This window comes from Pongo pygmaeus, chromosome 4 (assembly GCF_028885625.2).
Source record: "Pongo pygmaeus isolate AG05252 chromosome 4, NHGRI_mPonPyg2-v2.0_pri, whole genome shotgun sequence".
NCBI classification, from domain to species: domain Eukaryota; kingdom Metazoa; phylum Chordata; class Mammalia; order Primates; family Hominidae; genus Pongo; species Pongo pygmaeus.
The window spans coordinates 154,082,921-154,098,043 of NC_072377.2; the positions used below are offsets into that span (position 1 = coordinate 154,082,921).

At 48.0% G+C, this 15,123-nt stretch overlaps 1 protein-coding gene across 6 annotated transcripts in view; it reads left to right on the forward strand.

The window, feature by feature from the left end:
• AFAP1L1 (actin filament associated protein 1 like 1) overlaps nucleotides 1–15,123 on the forward strand; it is a 68,357-nt gene that overhangs the window by 36,768 nt on the left and 16,466 nt on the right. For 4 of the 6 annotated variants that reach the window (XM_054488281.2, XM_063665270.1, XM_063665269.1 and 1 more), the window contains exons 8-15: nucleotides 297–476; nucleotides 2,463–2,555; nucleotides 6,149–6,242; nucleotides 6,479–6,631; nucleotides 8,056–8,267; nucleotides 9,918–10,063; nucleotides 10,724–10,796; nucleotides 12,932–13,043. In XM_054488281.2, coding sequence (XP_054344256.1) covers nucleotides 297–476; nucleotides 2,463–2,555; nucleotides 6,149–6,242; nucleotides 6,479–6,631; nucleotides 8,056–8,267; nucleotides 9,918–10,063; nucleotides 10,724–10,796; nucleotides 12,932–13,043 — 1,063 coding nt within the window. The remainder of the gene's footprint in view (nucleotides 1–296; nucleotides 477–2,462; nucleotides 2,556–6,148; nucleotides 6,243–6,478; nucleotides 6,632–8,055; nucleotides 8,268–9,917; nucleotides 10,064–10,723; nucleotides 10,797–12,931; nucleotides 13,044–15,123) is intronic. The other 2 variants (XM_054488283.2, XM_063665271.1) reach the window with 1 other exon arrangement.

The window sequence follows — 15,123 nt, forward strand, 5'->3', positions numbered from 1 at the left end:
CCATTTCTTCTCTGGTTCTTTAGGCTAACCTGGTCTTCCTAGGATTGTGCTACATTCTGCCTCTCCCCAAATAGGTAGTTGTGATTGAAAATTGCCCAAAGATGCCTCATCCCAGACTTCTCTTCCAGGGTGAATGGCCTGGACCCTTCAGCTATCCTTGCACAGTGCCCATGGCTAGCCTGGGTGGGGGAAGTCTCTAAAGGGAGGTCGGGCTTCCCCCAAGCCTTTGTGTGAGGATGTCTCCCTCCTCTACCCTCTACTTCAGAAGATCCTGATGTGTTTCTCTCCCTGTCCAGTGTTACAAAAGCTCCAAGGACCGGCAGCCGCATCTGAGGTTGGCGCTGGATACCTGCAGCGTCATCTACGTGCCCAAGGACAGCCGGCACAAGAGGCACGAGCTGCGTTTCACCCAGGGGGCTACCGAGGTCTTGGTGCTGGCACTGCAGAGCCGAGAGCAGGCGGAGGAGTGGCTGAAGGTGCGTGGCCTGCACCTGACCTTCCCGCCTTCCCACCCTTTCTCTCTTCCCCAAGCCAGCCCTCGGTAGAGCTGGTTCCTGTCCCTGGAAGAGCCTCTTGCTCAGTGCCTGAGCCCAAGTGCCCTGTGCGTGGCTAGGGCTTATGTATGGAAATGGGCCTCAGATATCTCCAAGAGGCAGACTTCATGCTGGAGACCTGTGTTCCTTCTGGTTATTTGAATTCCCTTTTCAAATCCTTACTGTGGGCTTATTCAGCCTGGGCTTGTATACCTCCTGGAACTGGAAGCTTAGTATCTACAAAGGAAGCTGTTTTCATCATTAGACCAGCGAATTCTTAAAACAACAACAACAACAACAACAACAAAGGAAAAATCCTTCCTTGCCTTGAAATGTGCATCCTTGTAATGACCACCCATGGGCCAGCTTCTGCCTCTGCAGCTACACGGAACAATGAGTCACCACAAAATGAGCACTTACTTTGTGCCATGCATTGTGCCAAGAGCTTTACATACATGACCTCATTTCTGCTTGAAAATGGGACAAAATATTATTGTTCCCATTTCACAGATGAGGAAACTAAGACACAGCTTTGAGAACTTAAGTGACTTGCCAAAGGTCACACAACCAAAGTGGTTGGAGCCAGAATTTGAAGCTAAGAAATAAATCTACTCCAAAGGCCATAGGCAGGATGACATAGTAATGACATGAGAGGGGACTTTGTGGCACCCATACTTGAGTGCAAGCCCCAGGCCTAAGGGGCACTTACTGGCTGTGTGACCTTCTGCAAATGACTTTGCCCCTCTGTGCATGTTTTTTTCATCTGTGAAATGGTCCTTGGAAGGATTCTGGAGAGCCCTTGGCACAGTGCCTACCAGGCAGTGAGTATGTGGTAACTGTCAGTAATTACTGTTGAGATGACTGCGATGCCCCACCCCCCATTCCTTTACAGCAGACCCCATCCCTGCACCACCTCTACTTCACTCTGACACCGTCCTTTCCTCCTCTGATCTTCCTGCTGGAACAATGAAACCAAACACCTCCCTCCCCACCCAGCCCCTTCCTTCCTGTGATAACCAGCCCCCATGATGGAACATTTGGTGTTTCTCATTACCCCTTTGTCTCAGGAGGGAAGGAAGGGAGAGAACCTGCCTGCTGGGGGAGCCTGTACCCTCCACGGGCTGGTTGGGTCGGCAGACAGATCCCTAGACTGGAGTTAAAAGAGACCTGCCTTGACATTGATCCTGGGTGGCCGTCAGCCCAGAGGTTAACAGTGGGCAGCTGAACTGCCTGCATTTAGTTTCTGGCTCTGCTGCCACCTAACAGGTAGCTTCCCCTCTGTGAGGCTCATCATCTTAAGCTGTAACTCAGGGCTTACAAGGCTGGTGGGGGATAAAATGGGATAATCCACAGAAAGCCACCAGTTAGGTGAGCAACAAATGGTGGCTGTGATTATTTCCTGATCTCATGCTTATTGCTGTGTGGCCTTGGCAAGTAAGCGGATGCCTTTAGGAGATGGAGGTGATAACTCCAGCTGCCCTACAGGTTGCTGTAAAGGTGCACATGGTCACAGAAGCAGGTCCCTCACGCTTGTGAGGCTTTATGGTTCCCATCACTCTTCACATCCACGGTCACACTGTCCTCAGGCAACCCAAGGAGGGAAGCAGAGGACTAGTATATTCCCATGTTGCAGATGTGGACACTGAGGCCCACAGCAGGGAAGTGGCTCTTCCAAGACCACACAACTGATTAGCAATAAGCCTCTTGGTCCCCCTCGTTGTATCTTTTCAACCCAGGGGACAGATATGGGAGAAAGCCTTTACAAACCCCAGTGTGCCCCACACATGTGCAGGCGGCTGTGTCAGCCCATCTCTTCCCCACAGTGGCCCTGACCCTCTGTTCTACAGCATTCACCACACAGACCCCATTCTTCCTTTGCATCGACAGCTTCCCTGCCCACCCGTTCACAGCTGTGTGTCCTCTTCACAGGTCATCCGAGAAGTGAGCAAGCCAGGTGGGGGAGCCGAGGGAGTGGAGGTCCCCAGATCCCCAGTCCTCCTGTGCAAGTTGGACCTGGACAAGGTATATCTGTCTCCGCTAGGTCTTCCCCGGGCCAGGCAGTGGCCACTCAACACGGGCTGAACCCCAGGGGAACTAACTGGCTGGGGGGAAAGTCAGGCAACTGCCAAACTGTAGGTGCCCAGCATAGAGCTGGCACAACAGTAGGTGCTTAATAAGTGTCTCCTGAATTCATGAATGCATGAACAAATGAGTGCCTGTGCCCAAAGTGCAGTACAAGCCAGAGGAGGGAGTGATGCACCCTGCCAGGACAGGAGGAGGTCACATTGCAATTGTGCCATGAAAAATAAGTTGAAATTTGTCAATTAGAAAAGGAGGGTGTATAATCCCAGCACTTTGGGAGGCCAAGGCGGGCGCATCACTTGAGCTCCGGAGTTCAAGACCAGCCTGGACAACATAGTGAGACCTCATCTCTAAAACAAAAAAGTTACAAAACAATTATCCAGGTGTGGTGGCACAAGCCTGTAGTCCCCACTACTCAGGAGGCTAAGGTAGGAGACTTACTTGAGCCTGGCAGGTGGAGGCTGCAGTGAGCCATGATTGCATCACTGCACTCCAGCCTGGGCAACAGAGTGAGGCCCTGTCTCAGAAAAAAGAAAGAAAAGAGAGAGAGAGAAAGAGAAGGAGTAGGCCGGGCGCAGTGGCTCACGCCTGTAATCCCAGCACTTTGGGAGGCCGAGGCGGGCGGATCACCTGAGTTCAGGAGTTCGAGACCAGCCTGGCCTACATGGAGAAACCCCCATCTCTATTGAAAATACAAAAATTAGCCAGGTGTGGTGGCACATGCTTGTAATCCCAGCTGCTTAGGAGGCTGAGGGAGGAGAATTGCTTGAACCGGGAGGCGGAGGTTGTGGTGAGCCGAGATCGTGCCATTGCACTCCAGCCTGGCCAAGAAGAGCGAAGCTTCATTTAAAAAAAAAAAAAAAAAGAGAAAGAGTGTGCCTATTTGGAACATGAGAGAAGCAGTGATTAGCCAGTTGGTCAGGCTGTTAGCAAATATGTCCCAGTACCTACACATTGCCAGGTATTGTGGGTAACAAAGGGCCTCAGACCCAAGTCCTCCCCTTAAGGACATGACAGTTGAGGGGAAGGGTTAAGACCCACAGACACGGGCCTTGCACGATGTAATCAAGGCTAGTATTTATAGACTGTGACTGCATGCCCTGCAGTGTACTAAATGCTTTATGTGTATTAACTGAGGTGATTTTCATAACTCTTTGGGTAGGTACATTTTCAGAGGAGAAAGCTGAGACACAGATTTGCCCAAGGTCACATAGTAAATAAGAACCGTAGCCAGGATTTGAACCCAGACAGTCTAGTTCTTGATGACCGTGCTGCCCCTCCTCTCAAGGCCAGGATCCTGAGCACCTGCTTGACAGGTACTTGGTGAGTATCCGGGGCACCCCAGGAACTGTGCTAGCCACTGAAATGCAGTCCAAACACAAACAGGTGCAAGCCCTGCTCTCACAGCATTTCCAGCCAGGTAAGAAGCAGACATGAATCAAATAGTCACACGGACTTATAAATGCCAAGCTGTGTAAGTGCTAGGAGGGAAAAGTACCAGGTACCCTGGGCCCCTGCCTCTGCCTCAACACCCCAGGAAGGCTTCTCTGAGGAAGTGACATTTCAGATGAAGATGAAAAATTAGCAGGGAAGAGGAAGGAAAAGGCATTCTAAGCAGAGGGAAAAGGCACAAGAGCAGGAAGAAGCATGGAACTGCAAACGGCCAGTATGGCTAAGCTCAGAGAGAAAGGAGAGCCCACCAGCCTATTAGAGTACCCCAGAAAGCTACAGTGAGTGGAACAGGGGCCCACACTGGCTGGAGGGGCAAGAAGGGTGAGGGCACCTATGTTGAGCCTTAAGGCATAGGCAAGATTCCACTGAGGCAGAGGTGGGCCGAGGGGAGGGAACAGAAGCAAAGGTATGGGATCAGGCAGAGTCACCAGGAGTGGAAGATGGGTACTCATGTGCCCAGGTGGATGCAGGAGGAGAAGCTCAACCCTATCCTCACTTAGCCTTTGCCATTTGTGAGGCCGGAGGGAAAGCAGCGTTGACAGTGTCAGTGTGTGTGAGTGTCTGTGTGCACGCATTTGCCAGTGCATGCTGTGGTGCAGTTTGAAAGATGTGTAGAGGGGAAGAAGAAGCAAGCTTGCAGAGTTGAGCTTTCCTGTGGCTGAGCATCCACAGGGAGGGTAACTAGAATGTTGGGGATGGTATTTTGGGTGGAGAGTGAGGGTGAGGATGTGATATTGGTGGGTCTGTTCTCCATAGAATCATGTGATTACAGTGTCACCATCGAGTTCTTTCCAAAGTGCTCGCATTACCTCTTTGTATTTGCTCTATCTGATGAAAAACTTACCATCTGTACACCATTGCAGAACACATAGAGCCATAACTTCTGTTTCACCATTTGAAGAGGTGATTCTTTATACTTGACAGTTCTGTCCCCTTTCTGACAGCTGTCATGTTTCCAGCCCTTTGGAAATTGAGAGGTGCACGTGATCTCCTGTCCTCTCTGTTCCCCGTGCTATGCTTATGGTGCAGCATAAGCTGAGCCTGGTTTGAGAGGATCTTGGCAGGAAAGGCTTTGGGGCCTCAGAGCTCTGTAATTCCACCTTCTTAAGTGGGTGGATGTCATTTAATCCTGGCCCAAGTGTGGCTGGCACAGTTTAGCTTCTTGAAGAAAGATGGCAGCACACCACACAGGTGTTAGAAATGATACAGTCCATGGGCCTTCACTTGAGCTGGCTCCGTCACAGCAGCCCTCTGAAGTGGGTGGAATTCAAGTGAAAAAACCCAGCCTTGGGGAGATAGAAGGACTTTCCCACATTCCCACAGCTAATAAGTGGTAAGAGAGTCATCATTGCTTCCACTCTACATCCCATGGTATCTAATAGACACTTAATGGACCTTGTATGAATGAATCGATGAATGGTCTAGAGTTGGTGTCATGGGTAAAACTAATTTGGGCTGGCAGTGAAATTGTTGACATATTGTGTGTGGGTGTGTGGGTATGTGTCCCCTTCCCATCCTCTCCTCCGAGTTAGGATCATAATGGACTCCTGCTGGTCACCAGGTCCCGCCATGACTTTTTTGAAAATGTCTGCCAGCTCATCTCTTTTTCTCCATCCTCACTGTCATCTTGGTTCATGCTCTTGAGTCTCATCATGACCAGGATGACACTCTTTTAAGTGGCTCTTTTGCTTCCAGTCTTGTCCACTCTTGTCTGTCCCCACAATGCCACTGGAAGTAACTTCCTAAACCAATTTGGATTACATGAGTGTTCCACTTAAATACTTTCCCAGCTCCCTGTCACCTGCCAAATACAGTCCAAATTAAGACATTCATTTCAAAGTGTTATAATTAATTGCCTCCCTCCCCAAATGGACTGAATTGCCCAAAGACACAACCATAGCTAAGTCATGGTTGTCTTTTCAATACCTGGTATGGTATCAGGCACAGGACAGTTGCTGACAAACATTTGTTAGCTAATTATCATGTGCTGGGGGAGTTGGAGGGAGACTGAACCAATAAAGGGAAATTTGGGCACTTCTGAATGTGCCCTCTGATGAGGGACTGTCTGTGTCTCTTCTCAGAGGCTGTCCCAAGAGAAGCAGACCTCAGATTCTGACAGTGTGGGCGTGGGTGACAGCTGTTCTACCCTTGGCCGCCGGGAGACCTGTGATCACGGTAGGAGCCTCTGGGAGCTCAGGCTGGGGAATGCTGGAACTGGGCAGGGCCTTGCCCATGGGCACACAGCGGCAGAGCAGGTTCTGACCATTCTGTAGACCTGGGTAAGGTGACCTGGCCTGCCATCCCTGGAGCTGCAGGCCCATCCTGTGTGCAGACTGAAAAGGCCACAAGGAAGACTAAGGATGGGTGGGACTCAGGGCTCCCTCCACTCCCCTGACCCATTTCCCCAACAGGCAAAGGGAAGAAGAGCAGCCTGGCAGAACTGAAGGGCTCAATGAGCAGGGCCGCGGGCCGCAAGATCACCCGTATCATCGGCTTCTCTAAGAAGAAGACACTGGCCGATGACCTGCAGATGTCCTCCACCGAGGAGGAGGTTCCCTGCTGTGGTGGGTCCAGGGCATGGCGAGGAAGGCTGTTCAGGTCCTGTGGGTGCGGGCTTTGGGGGCTGAGGCTAGGAGACCTCATGCCTCATCCATCTCACCCCCAGGGCAGGGGACGGAATCCAAGCCTACTGGGAGGCTAAGCCCCACTCCATTAACACTCTAGGCCTTCCCATCACTTCCCTTCCCAGAGGCCCTGACACTCAACGAAAGGAAAAGCCAGCTGACCACTGTATTTCTATGCTCCCTGTGACCGTAGCCCAAATCACTGCCCATCTCTGGGCCTCAGTTTCTCAGTTTTCTCCACGATAACAAGACAGGGGTATCTTATTTCCAGCATAGAATGTGCCAGGTGTATAAGTAACAACCCATATTATAGGGAAATTTATTGGAGAAAAATATTTAGGTACTTTTTATTAAAAATGCATTCAATGTGAATTAAAGGTGATTTGAAGGGGAAAACATTATTTTGCTCATGTAAATGTAGTGTTCCATGTACTGGAATCCAGTTTTTAAAAATCATATATTTTGGATATGCAGTAATATTCTAACCCTGAAAAAAATATTATAAAAGTACATGACAAGGCCAGGCGCAGTGGCTCACCTCTGTAATCCCAGCACTTTGGGAGGCCGAGGAGGGAGGATCGCTTGAGCCCTGGAGTTTGAGTCCAGCCTGGGTAACATGGTGAAACCCTGTCTCTACCAAAAATACAAAAATTAGCCAGGCATGGTGGTGTACGCCTGTAATCCCAGCTACTTGGGAGGCTGAGGTGGGAGGATCACTTGAGCCCGGGAGGTTGAGGCTGCACTGAGCCGTGATAGAGACACTGTACTCCAGCCTGGGTGACAGAGGGAGACCCAGTCTCAAAAAATAAATACATAAATAAACATATGGCTACAAAGAAATATTTTGTAATCAGTGAATCAGAGTGCATTATGGTAAAAATAAGCAAATTTAAATCTAAAACATTAAGAGGGAATTCTAAACCTGTGGGTCATTAGCTACATAGCAGCTGTGCCTTGGTCAAGTTTAAGATTATGTGGGTGAGACATTTTTGTTCCCACATGCTGCCACTGGGTGTCAGCATCATCCATTATTTTCCATCTTTCAGTAACAGTTTTGATTTGGGAAGAAAAGGCAAAAGAGTTGTGTTTTTTATATACCATATGCAGTAGTTCCTGCCCTTTTCATCAAGCTTGGTGTGGCCCAAAGGCTGTGCAGAGATGTACGAATGCCATTATCAGTCCATGTTTCACAGCTAAGAAACAAACTCAGAGAAATGCATGCCCAAGGTCACCCTGAGGTCACAGGGGAAAGAGAGCTGACCAGGACCCCGAGACCTTCTTTCCAGCAGACACATGGAGCCGCCTTGCATCCCCATGCTATCCCAGGGCAGGCTATGGGAACCTCACACCATTGTCTCCTCCAGGCTACCTGAACGTGCTGGTGAACCAGGGCTGGAAGGAACGCTGGTGCCGCCTGAAGTGCAACACTCTGTATTTCCACAAGGATCACACGGACCTGCGAACCCACGTGAACGCCATCGCCCTGCAAGGCTGTGAGGTGGCCCCGGGCTTTGGGCCCCGACACCCATTTGCCTTCAGGATCCTGCGCAACCGGCAGGAGGTGGCCATCTTGGAGGTGAGAGGAGAGGGTGGGACGCGGGTGGTGCTTGGTCTGGGGACTCTGGCCTGAGTGTCATGTTTTTGTTTGGGGGAGCCCTTGCTACTGACACCAAGGGGACTGAAGGGGAAGGAAAGCAAGCCTCACTCCTGTCAGGTGACCCAAGTAGATTATAAGACAACACACAGGACACCCACTTAATTTGAATTTCAGGTAAGCCACGAACATTACCTGAAATGTTTTCATAATAAAATAGGCATGTCTCACGCAAGATTGGAGCTTTATCGATATGAAAATATTATTCATTGTTCATCTGACATTCAAATTAAATAAAACATTCTGTATTTTTATTCACTAAATCTGGCAGCCCCAGAACCAAGGTTTGTTTTTTCTCCCTTACCTTAAAATCCCAAGCCTGAAAGGCATTTAGTCTGGTCTAACCATTCAGATTCTGGAATCCCCTCTAAGACCTTTCACCAGTACCCTCCTCTGGTGGAGGAGAAGGTCCACTGCCTCTCCCATTGAGCAATTCAAATTTTAGAAAGATTTTCCCCATACTGAGTTGAAATCTTTAAGCTCCAGGAAGGCAATAATTAGGCCTATTCTGCAAACTTCTGTTTTTCCAGAACTCAGCATGATGTCCAGCACTAGAATACTATGGGCTCTAGAAATATTTTTTGAACAAATGAGTGAATGAAGTGTGATTTCATTTCACCGATTCACTGTCCTTCTTACTCACGGGCACTAGCCTCCTCTCTGAGGTCATGCAGAATACGTGGACTCTCTCTTCCACATGGCAACCCTTTGGCGATTTAGAATTTAAAATGTTAACACTAGAGGAAAACAGGAAACTACCTTCTGCCATTACAGGTAAGGAAACTGAGGCCAGGACAGCCACGTGCTTTATCCAGGGGTCCACAGAGGGCCAGTGGTCTCTTGGTCTTGTCCTAGAATCTGACCTCTTGGTCTTGTTTTCTGCCCAAGACCCACTGCCTCTCTCAGTTCTTAAATTTCAAAAAATATCGCCTCCGTAACTCACTTTTATTTTTGGTAGTTTGAGCTAGGTCTCTTATTTGTCTTATACACAAAGCTTTCCAGCAAAAAGTGTGCTTTATGTGTTCAAGTTTAGCATTTGTGTGCTAATTTAATTTTATAAGATGCTCTTTAAATGAGAATTAACATACATCCGTGTTTAGCTGACTGGCAACTTCTTGGAGATTTTCCATTTTCCTATACACAGTATTGTAATTATTTGGCAATTATAACATAAGAAACAATTTTGATTGAGTTGTATGAGAAATGGCCTCTTCTAATAAAAAGTAAATATGTTTTAAAAAATTCAGAGAACACCCAAATGTTGGTTTTATATTCTAAAGGTTGGGGAAGGCTCTGAGAATGGAAAGTGAGGGCAGGGAGGCCTCTGTCTTAGAGAGGTCATCAGGGAGGGCCTCCCTGAGGAGGTGACATTTGAATGGAAACCTGAATAGATGGAAGAAGGGAGCCTCTTGGATTTCTGGATGTGTGCTATAATCTTATTCCTCTTTGACCCCTGAGTATCGGGTACATAGTCAGTACTTACAAATATTTCTGGGTTTGGCTGAAGTCAACAGGTCTCTAGGAGCCCTGACAGTAGGAAAATGAACTCCACCTTTGCCTCCTGTCCTTCAGGCAAGCTGTTCAGAGGACATGGGTCGCTGGCTCGGGCTGCTGCTGGTGGAGATGGGCTCCAGAGTCACTCCGGAGGCACTGCACTATGACTACGTGGATGTGGAGACCTTAACCAGCATCGTCAGTGCTGGGCGCAACTCATTCCTGTAAGTGTCAGCTGCACCGGCCACACCTGCCCAGGACCTTTCCTGTCTCCATCCCTCTCTGAGGCTGAGTCCAGCCCTGGGCACTGCGAGGGAAGGGAGGAGCTAAGGAAAGCTCTGCTTCCTTGGTAAGCTGGAATGGGTGTCTTCCTCTTCCAGCAAAGAGTGGGGAGCTGGCTGAAGGAGGTAGCCCAGAGTCAGAGGCAAGCTGTGGATGGAAGGAGCAAAAGTAGAGAAGCCTTGGAGTAGTGGCCTGGGCTCTGCCCTCATGTCATGGGACTTTAAGCTTTCACACACTGGAGCATGGGCACATGGCTAGTATATGGCATTCGGTACTAGAAGAGCGAAGTTCAAGTCCCAGCTCAGTCACCACCAGCAGTGGAAGCTTGCACTGGTTGCTTGCCATCTCAGATCTCTGTTTTCTGACTCATAGAATGGTGGTGATGAATTACCTGGAGTCAGGAAGTGAAGAATCACATTGGTCCTGTCTATGATGCCCTAACACAGCCCGTGACACAATGCTGCCTGCCATCTTGCTTTTACCAATCTTCTGATCTGCCTTAAGAGTTTCTGCCAGAATCAATGAGAGTGAGGACAGGAATGCACTGTAAGCTGCAAAGCATCATTGTCATTGTCATTGTCATCATACCTTTTATTTTCTAGATATGCAAGATCCTGCCAGAATCAGTGGCCTGAGCCCCAAGTCTATGATGATGTTCCTTATGAAAAGATGCAGGTACAGTCCCTTGGGGCTGCCCAGGAACGTGGCAAAGGCCACTTATTAGCTCTCCCTCTTTCTGCTCCCTTTACCTTCTGCCTCAGAAAGATCATTTTCATTTAAGCAGCAGTAGCTAGAAGGGGAGCCCCTTCTTATCATAGAGCGTGGCTCAGGATGAGGAATCCCTGGCACAGGAGGCTGGGTGGTGCGGTGGAAAGAGACCCAGGTTGGGAGGAAGAAAGGGCTCTGTAGACTCCCAAACACTACCAAAAGGTGAGGCATCGTCTCCAGTTTGAGCAAGATGCTGGGGCCCTCCTCCTGTTTACCACTCTGTGAACTTATCCTGCTGATTCCGTGGTGTCTGGGGCAGGTGCTGACTCTGGGGCCACCCTGCAAGCCTTCACCCAGTGACTTCATGATCTGGGAGCTTCAGCTCCCAGGCCAGTCTCCATGTTTTGCTTGCTAAGCCAGGGAGATACCTGCTTACTAATTTACAGTGAGGCCTGTGTAGCCATCACATGACCTGGAATGCTCCTGGCAGCATGCCCTGTGCTGTCTCCTCCCTCAGAAAGCGAGACAAGAGCCACATTCCAATCAGATGCTGGTGGGTGGGTCAGGCCTCACAGTTAGCAGGAGAGAGGCAATTAAGCTGCCGAGGACAACAGATGTGTCTGCAGACAGGACCTCTGCCTTGGACAGTGTTGCATGACACACTGAGTTTTCACCTCTAGGACTCCTTTTTCTAGAAATTTCTCCAGTCATCCTTCTGTTCATATGGTCTTTCTTCAGACTCAGATAAACCTGTGGATGCAGCTTGAGGTTTTTCTCAGCTGCAGAGTTTAGTGGCAAGACAGCTTAGCACTTAAGGATGTGAAGTTTGAGTCAGACTCAGGGCTGCTGGTCTTCACTTCCTGACTCCAAAAGGATATGATAAAACCTACCTTCTTGGATGACTGCAAGAATTAAATAATACTTTATGTAAAAAAGTTTAGGCGGGGTCTGGGTGCCGTGGCTCATGCCTATAATCCCAGTACTTTGGGAGGCTGAGGTGGGTGGATCACTTGAGGCCAGGAGCTCAAGTCCAGCCTGGCCAACATGGTGAAACTTCATCTCTACTTAAAAACTACAAAAATTATCCAGGCATAGTGGCATGTGCCTGTGGTCCCAGCTACTCGAGAGGCTGAGGCAGGAGGATCACTTGAACCCAGGAGGTGGAAGTGAGCCAAGATCATGCCACTGAACTCCAGCCTGGGCAACAGAGCGAGACCCTGTCTCAAAAAAAAAAAAAAAAAAAAAACGTTTAGGCTGGGCGCAGTGGCTCATACCTATAATCCTAGCACTTATAGGAAGCTGAGGTGGGTGGATCACTTAAGCCCAGGAGTTTGAGACCAGCCTGGCCAACATGGCAAAACCCTGTCTCTACAAAAATTAGCTGGGCATGGTGGTGCACATCTGTTGTCCCAGCTACTTGGGAGGCTGAGGTGGGAGGATCACTTGAGTCCAAGAGGTTGAGGCTGCAGTGAGCCATGATCACACCACTGCACTCAAAAAAAGAAATTAGCACAGTGCCTAGACATTGGAAGGTCCTATACAGAGGAGTAGATAGTACTGTTGTTGACAACATCATTATTATATTATATTATTATCATATTTAACTCATGGTTTCCTAAGCTTTCACTGGATTTTTAGTATTCTTAATATTCTTCATGCACAAATGTATAGTTAATCTATTAAGTTATGTCACTTCTATCACTGGCTCATCTCATCCAGGACTTTTCTTCTTGAGGGAAGACTGTTTTCTTTTTGAAGCAATTCAGAAAATCAGGATACTTCCAAATGTTCTAAAGACAAAAATATCTATGATAAATCAAATATAGCCACCCACAGTCTTTTGAGACTTTCTAATTTTCCTCTCAGCAGGTGCTGCAGTTTAGGGTTGCCTTCTGCTGCCCCCCCAGCAGAAGGGTATGAGGTTCAAATGATATACTGCTAGCAAAAGTGCTTTATGATTTTTGAGTGCTATGCAAGTCTAAAAATGTAAGACCAAGATCTCAGAGCAAGAAGACTCCATACTGAGCAAAGACCGCAGTACACCCTGCATTGATGAGTCTGCGCCTGCCTGAACTTGACTGTCTTCCTCCATCTCCCACCAGGATGAGGAGCCCGAGCGCCCTACAGGGGCCCAGGTGAAGCGTCACGCCTCCTCCTGCAGTGAGAAGTCCCATCGCGTGGACCCGCAGGTCAAAGTCAAACGCCATGCCTCCAGTGAGTTGTGTGTGGGCCTCCCCTGCTGACTAGGGAGGAAGGAAAGGAAGCAGTCTATAGGAGGGATCTCAAAATCAGTTTCCCTGGTGGGTAAATAAATGAGCAAAGTGAGATGCAAGAAAATACTCTACCGTTAGAAAAATCACAGAGCAAGCACAATGATAAAGGGCAGCTAGCATGTGGCCTCCGAGGGAAAATGACAGGGAGTTGGGGGGTGGGGAGGTACTGTAGGAAACTGGTACCCAGTTTTCTCAGGTCCCAACTATAGGGGAGGCTGCTGCTCAGCTCCAGCAGATGATCCCTATGCAGCAGTACCAGGCCCCTAACACCAGATTTGCCAATTACTTAAAAGAGGCCAGAAATCTAGAATTTAGGTGAAATCTACTTATTTTTTAATATCAGCAACTATTTTTTTTTAATTTAGCACCAAATGAGGCCAAATAGAGAGAGAGAGAGAGATTGTTGACAAGCTGTATCTGTTTCAGAGGCTAACAATGTGTGATTTCTGAGCTGGGGTAGTAAGTGGAGAACTGAACCCATCCAAATACCCTGGAGCCAGCTGCTGTGAAAGCCACAGCTCACCTTGGTGTCCCACCCTAGCTCTGCCTAGCACCCCACAGGAGCTCAGTGAATTGCCTGATTGCCACACTGCACAATAATGACTAAGTATGCCAGGCAACTCTGTTGTGAATTCTGTTTTACTTCCAACAGTAATCTGTGCTCCTGTGTGATTTATCTTTATGAACAAGCCAGCTTCCTGTGGGACAGCATGTTCCAAAAGTTTTTTCTTTGTTCCTTTACATTGCTTCCCCCTGCATCTCAACAGAGTCAAGTTCTGTTCTGTGCTTTTTGAAAACTTACTTTTATTTTTTAATACCTATTTTTAAAAATACTTTTCTATATTATAACTCCATTTCATTTGTATAGATCATCCCTTCTGAGGGTCAGGAAATCTGTATTCCATTCCTCATTCCTCCCTTGACTACTGAACTACTGTGTACCTCTGGGAAAAGTCCTTTCCACTCTCTGGGCCTGAGTTTCCTCTCTGAACAATCAGAAGGTTGTTGTGTAACTTTGCACTCTACTCTCAGAGGCACTGGAAATGCGGGGCCTTGTGAAATGCCCATTTTAAAATGGGAATCTAAACTGAAAAAAGGATGTAAGATTAAAGAAATCACCGAATGTCAACGACAACAACAAAAAACTAACAAACACACACAAAAAAGCAGACCCTTTCTTCAAATTAAATCTTATATGAAAACCCAGTTTATAAAAGAAAAATAAAAGTGGAGCTACTCTGGTTGAGGCCCACTTGGCCTCCACTTTTCCTGTTAGCCATCGTGGGGTCATAAGGTTCCTTGAAGGGCAGTGGGAAACCACAAGTGGAAAACTACTGATGAATTCCAACAAGGTTGTTTTTTAGATGAAGAAACTGAAGAAAATAAAAGGGAAGATATCTTAGTCCATTTCTCCTGCTATAACAAAATCCCATAAGCTGGTTAACTTATAAATAACAGAAATTTATTTCTCATTGTTCTGGAGGCTGGTAAGTCTGAGATCAAGGTGGCAGCCGATTTGGTGTCTGGTGAGGGCCTGTTTCCTGGTGATGACCATCTTTTTGCTCCCTGGGGTCTCTTTCCTAAGGGCACTAATCCCACCCATGAGGGCTCTACCCTCGTGACCTAATCACCTACCAAAGGCCCCACCTCCAACTGCCATCACAAAGGGGATTAGGTTTCAACATATGAATTCTGGGGGATGTAAACATCTAGTCTATAGCCAAAGGATTTTGCCCACAATCATGTATTAATTGCCTATTGCTACATAAGAAATTACCCAAAATTTAGATCCTCTAAACAATAAGCAGGAACATGTGTTATGTCACACGGTTTCTGTGGGTCAAGAATCCCCAAATGGCTTGGATAGGTAGTTCTGGCTTGGGGTCTCTCATGAGATCTCAAGATGTTGGCCGGTCATCTGAAGTCACCTAAAGGCTTGACAGGCTGAAGGATCCACTGCTAAGACGGCTCACTGCATGCCTGGCAAGTTTGTGCTGGTTGTTGGAAGGAGGCCTCAGTGC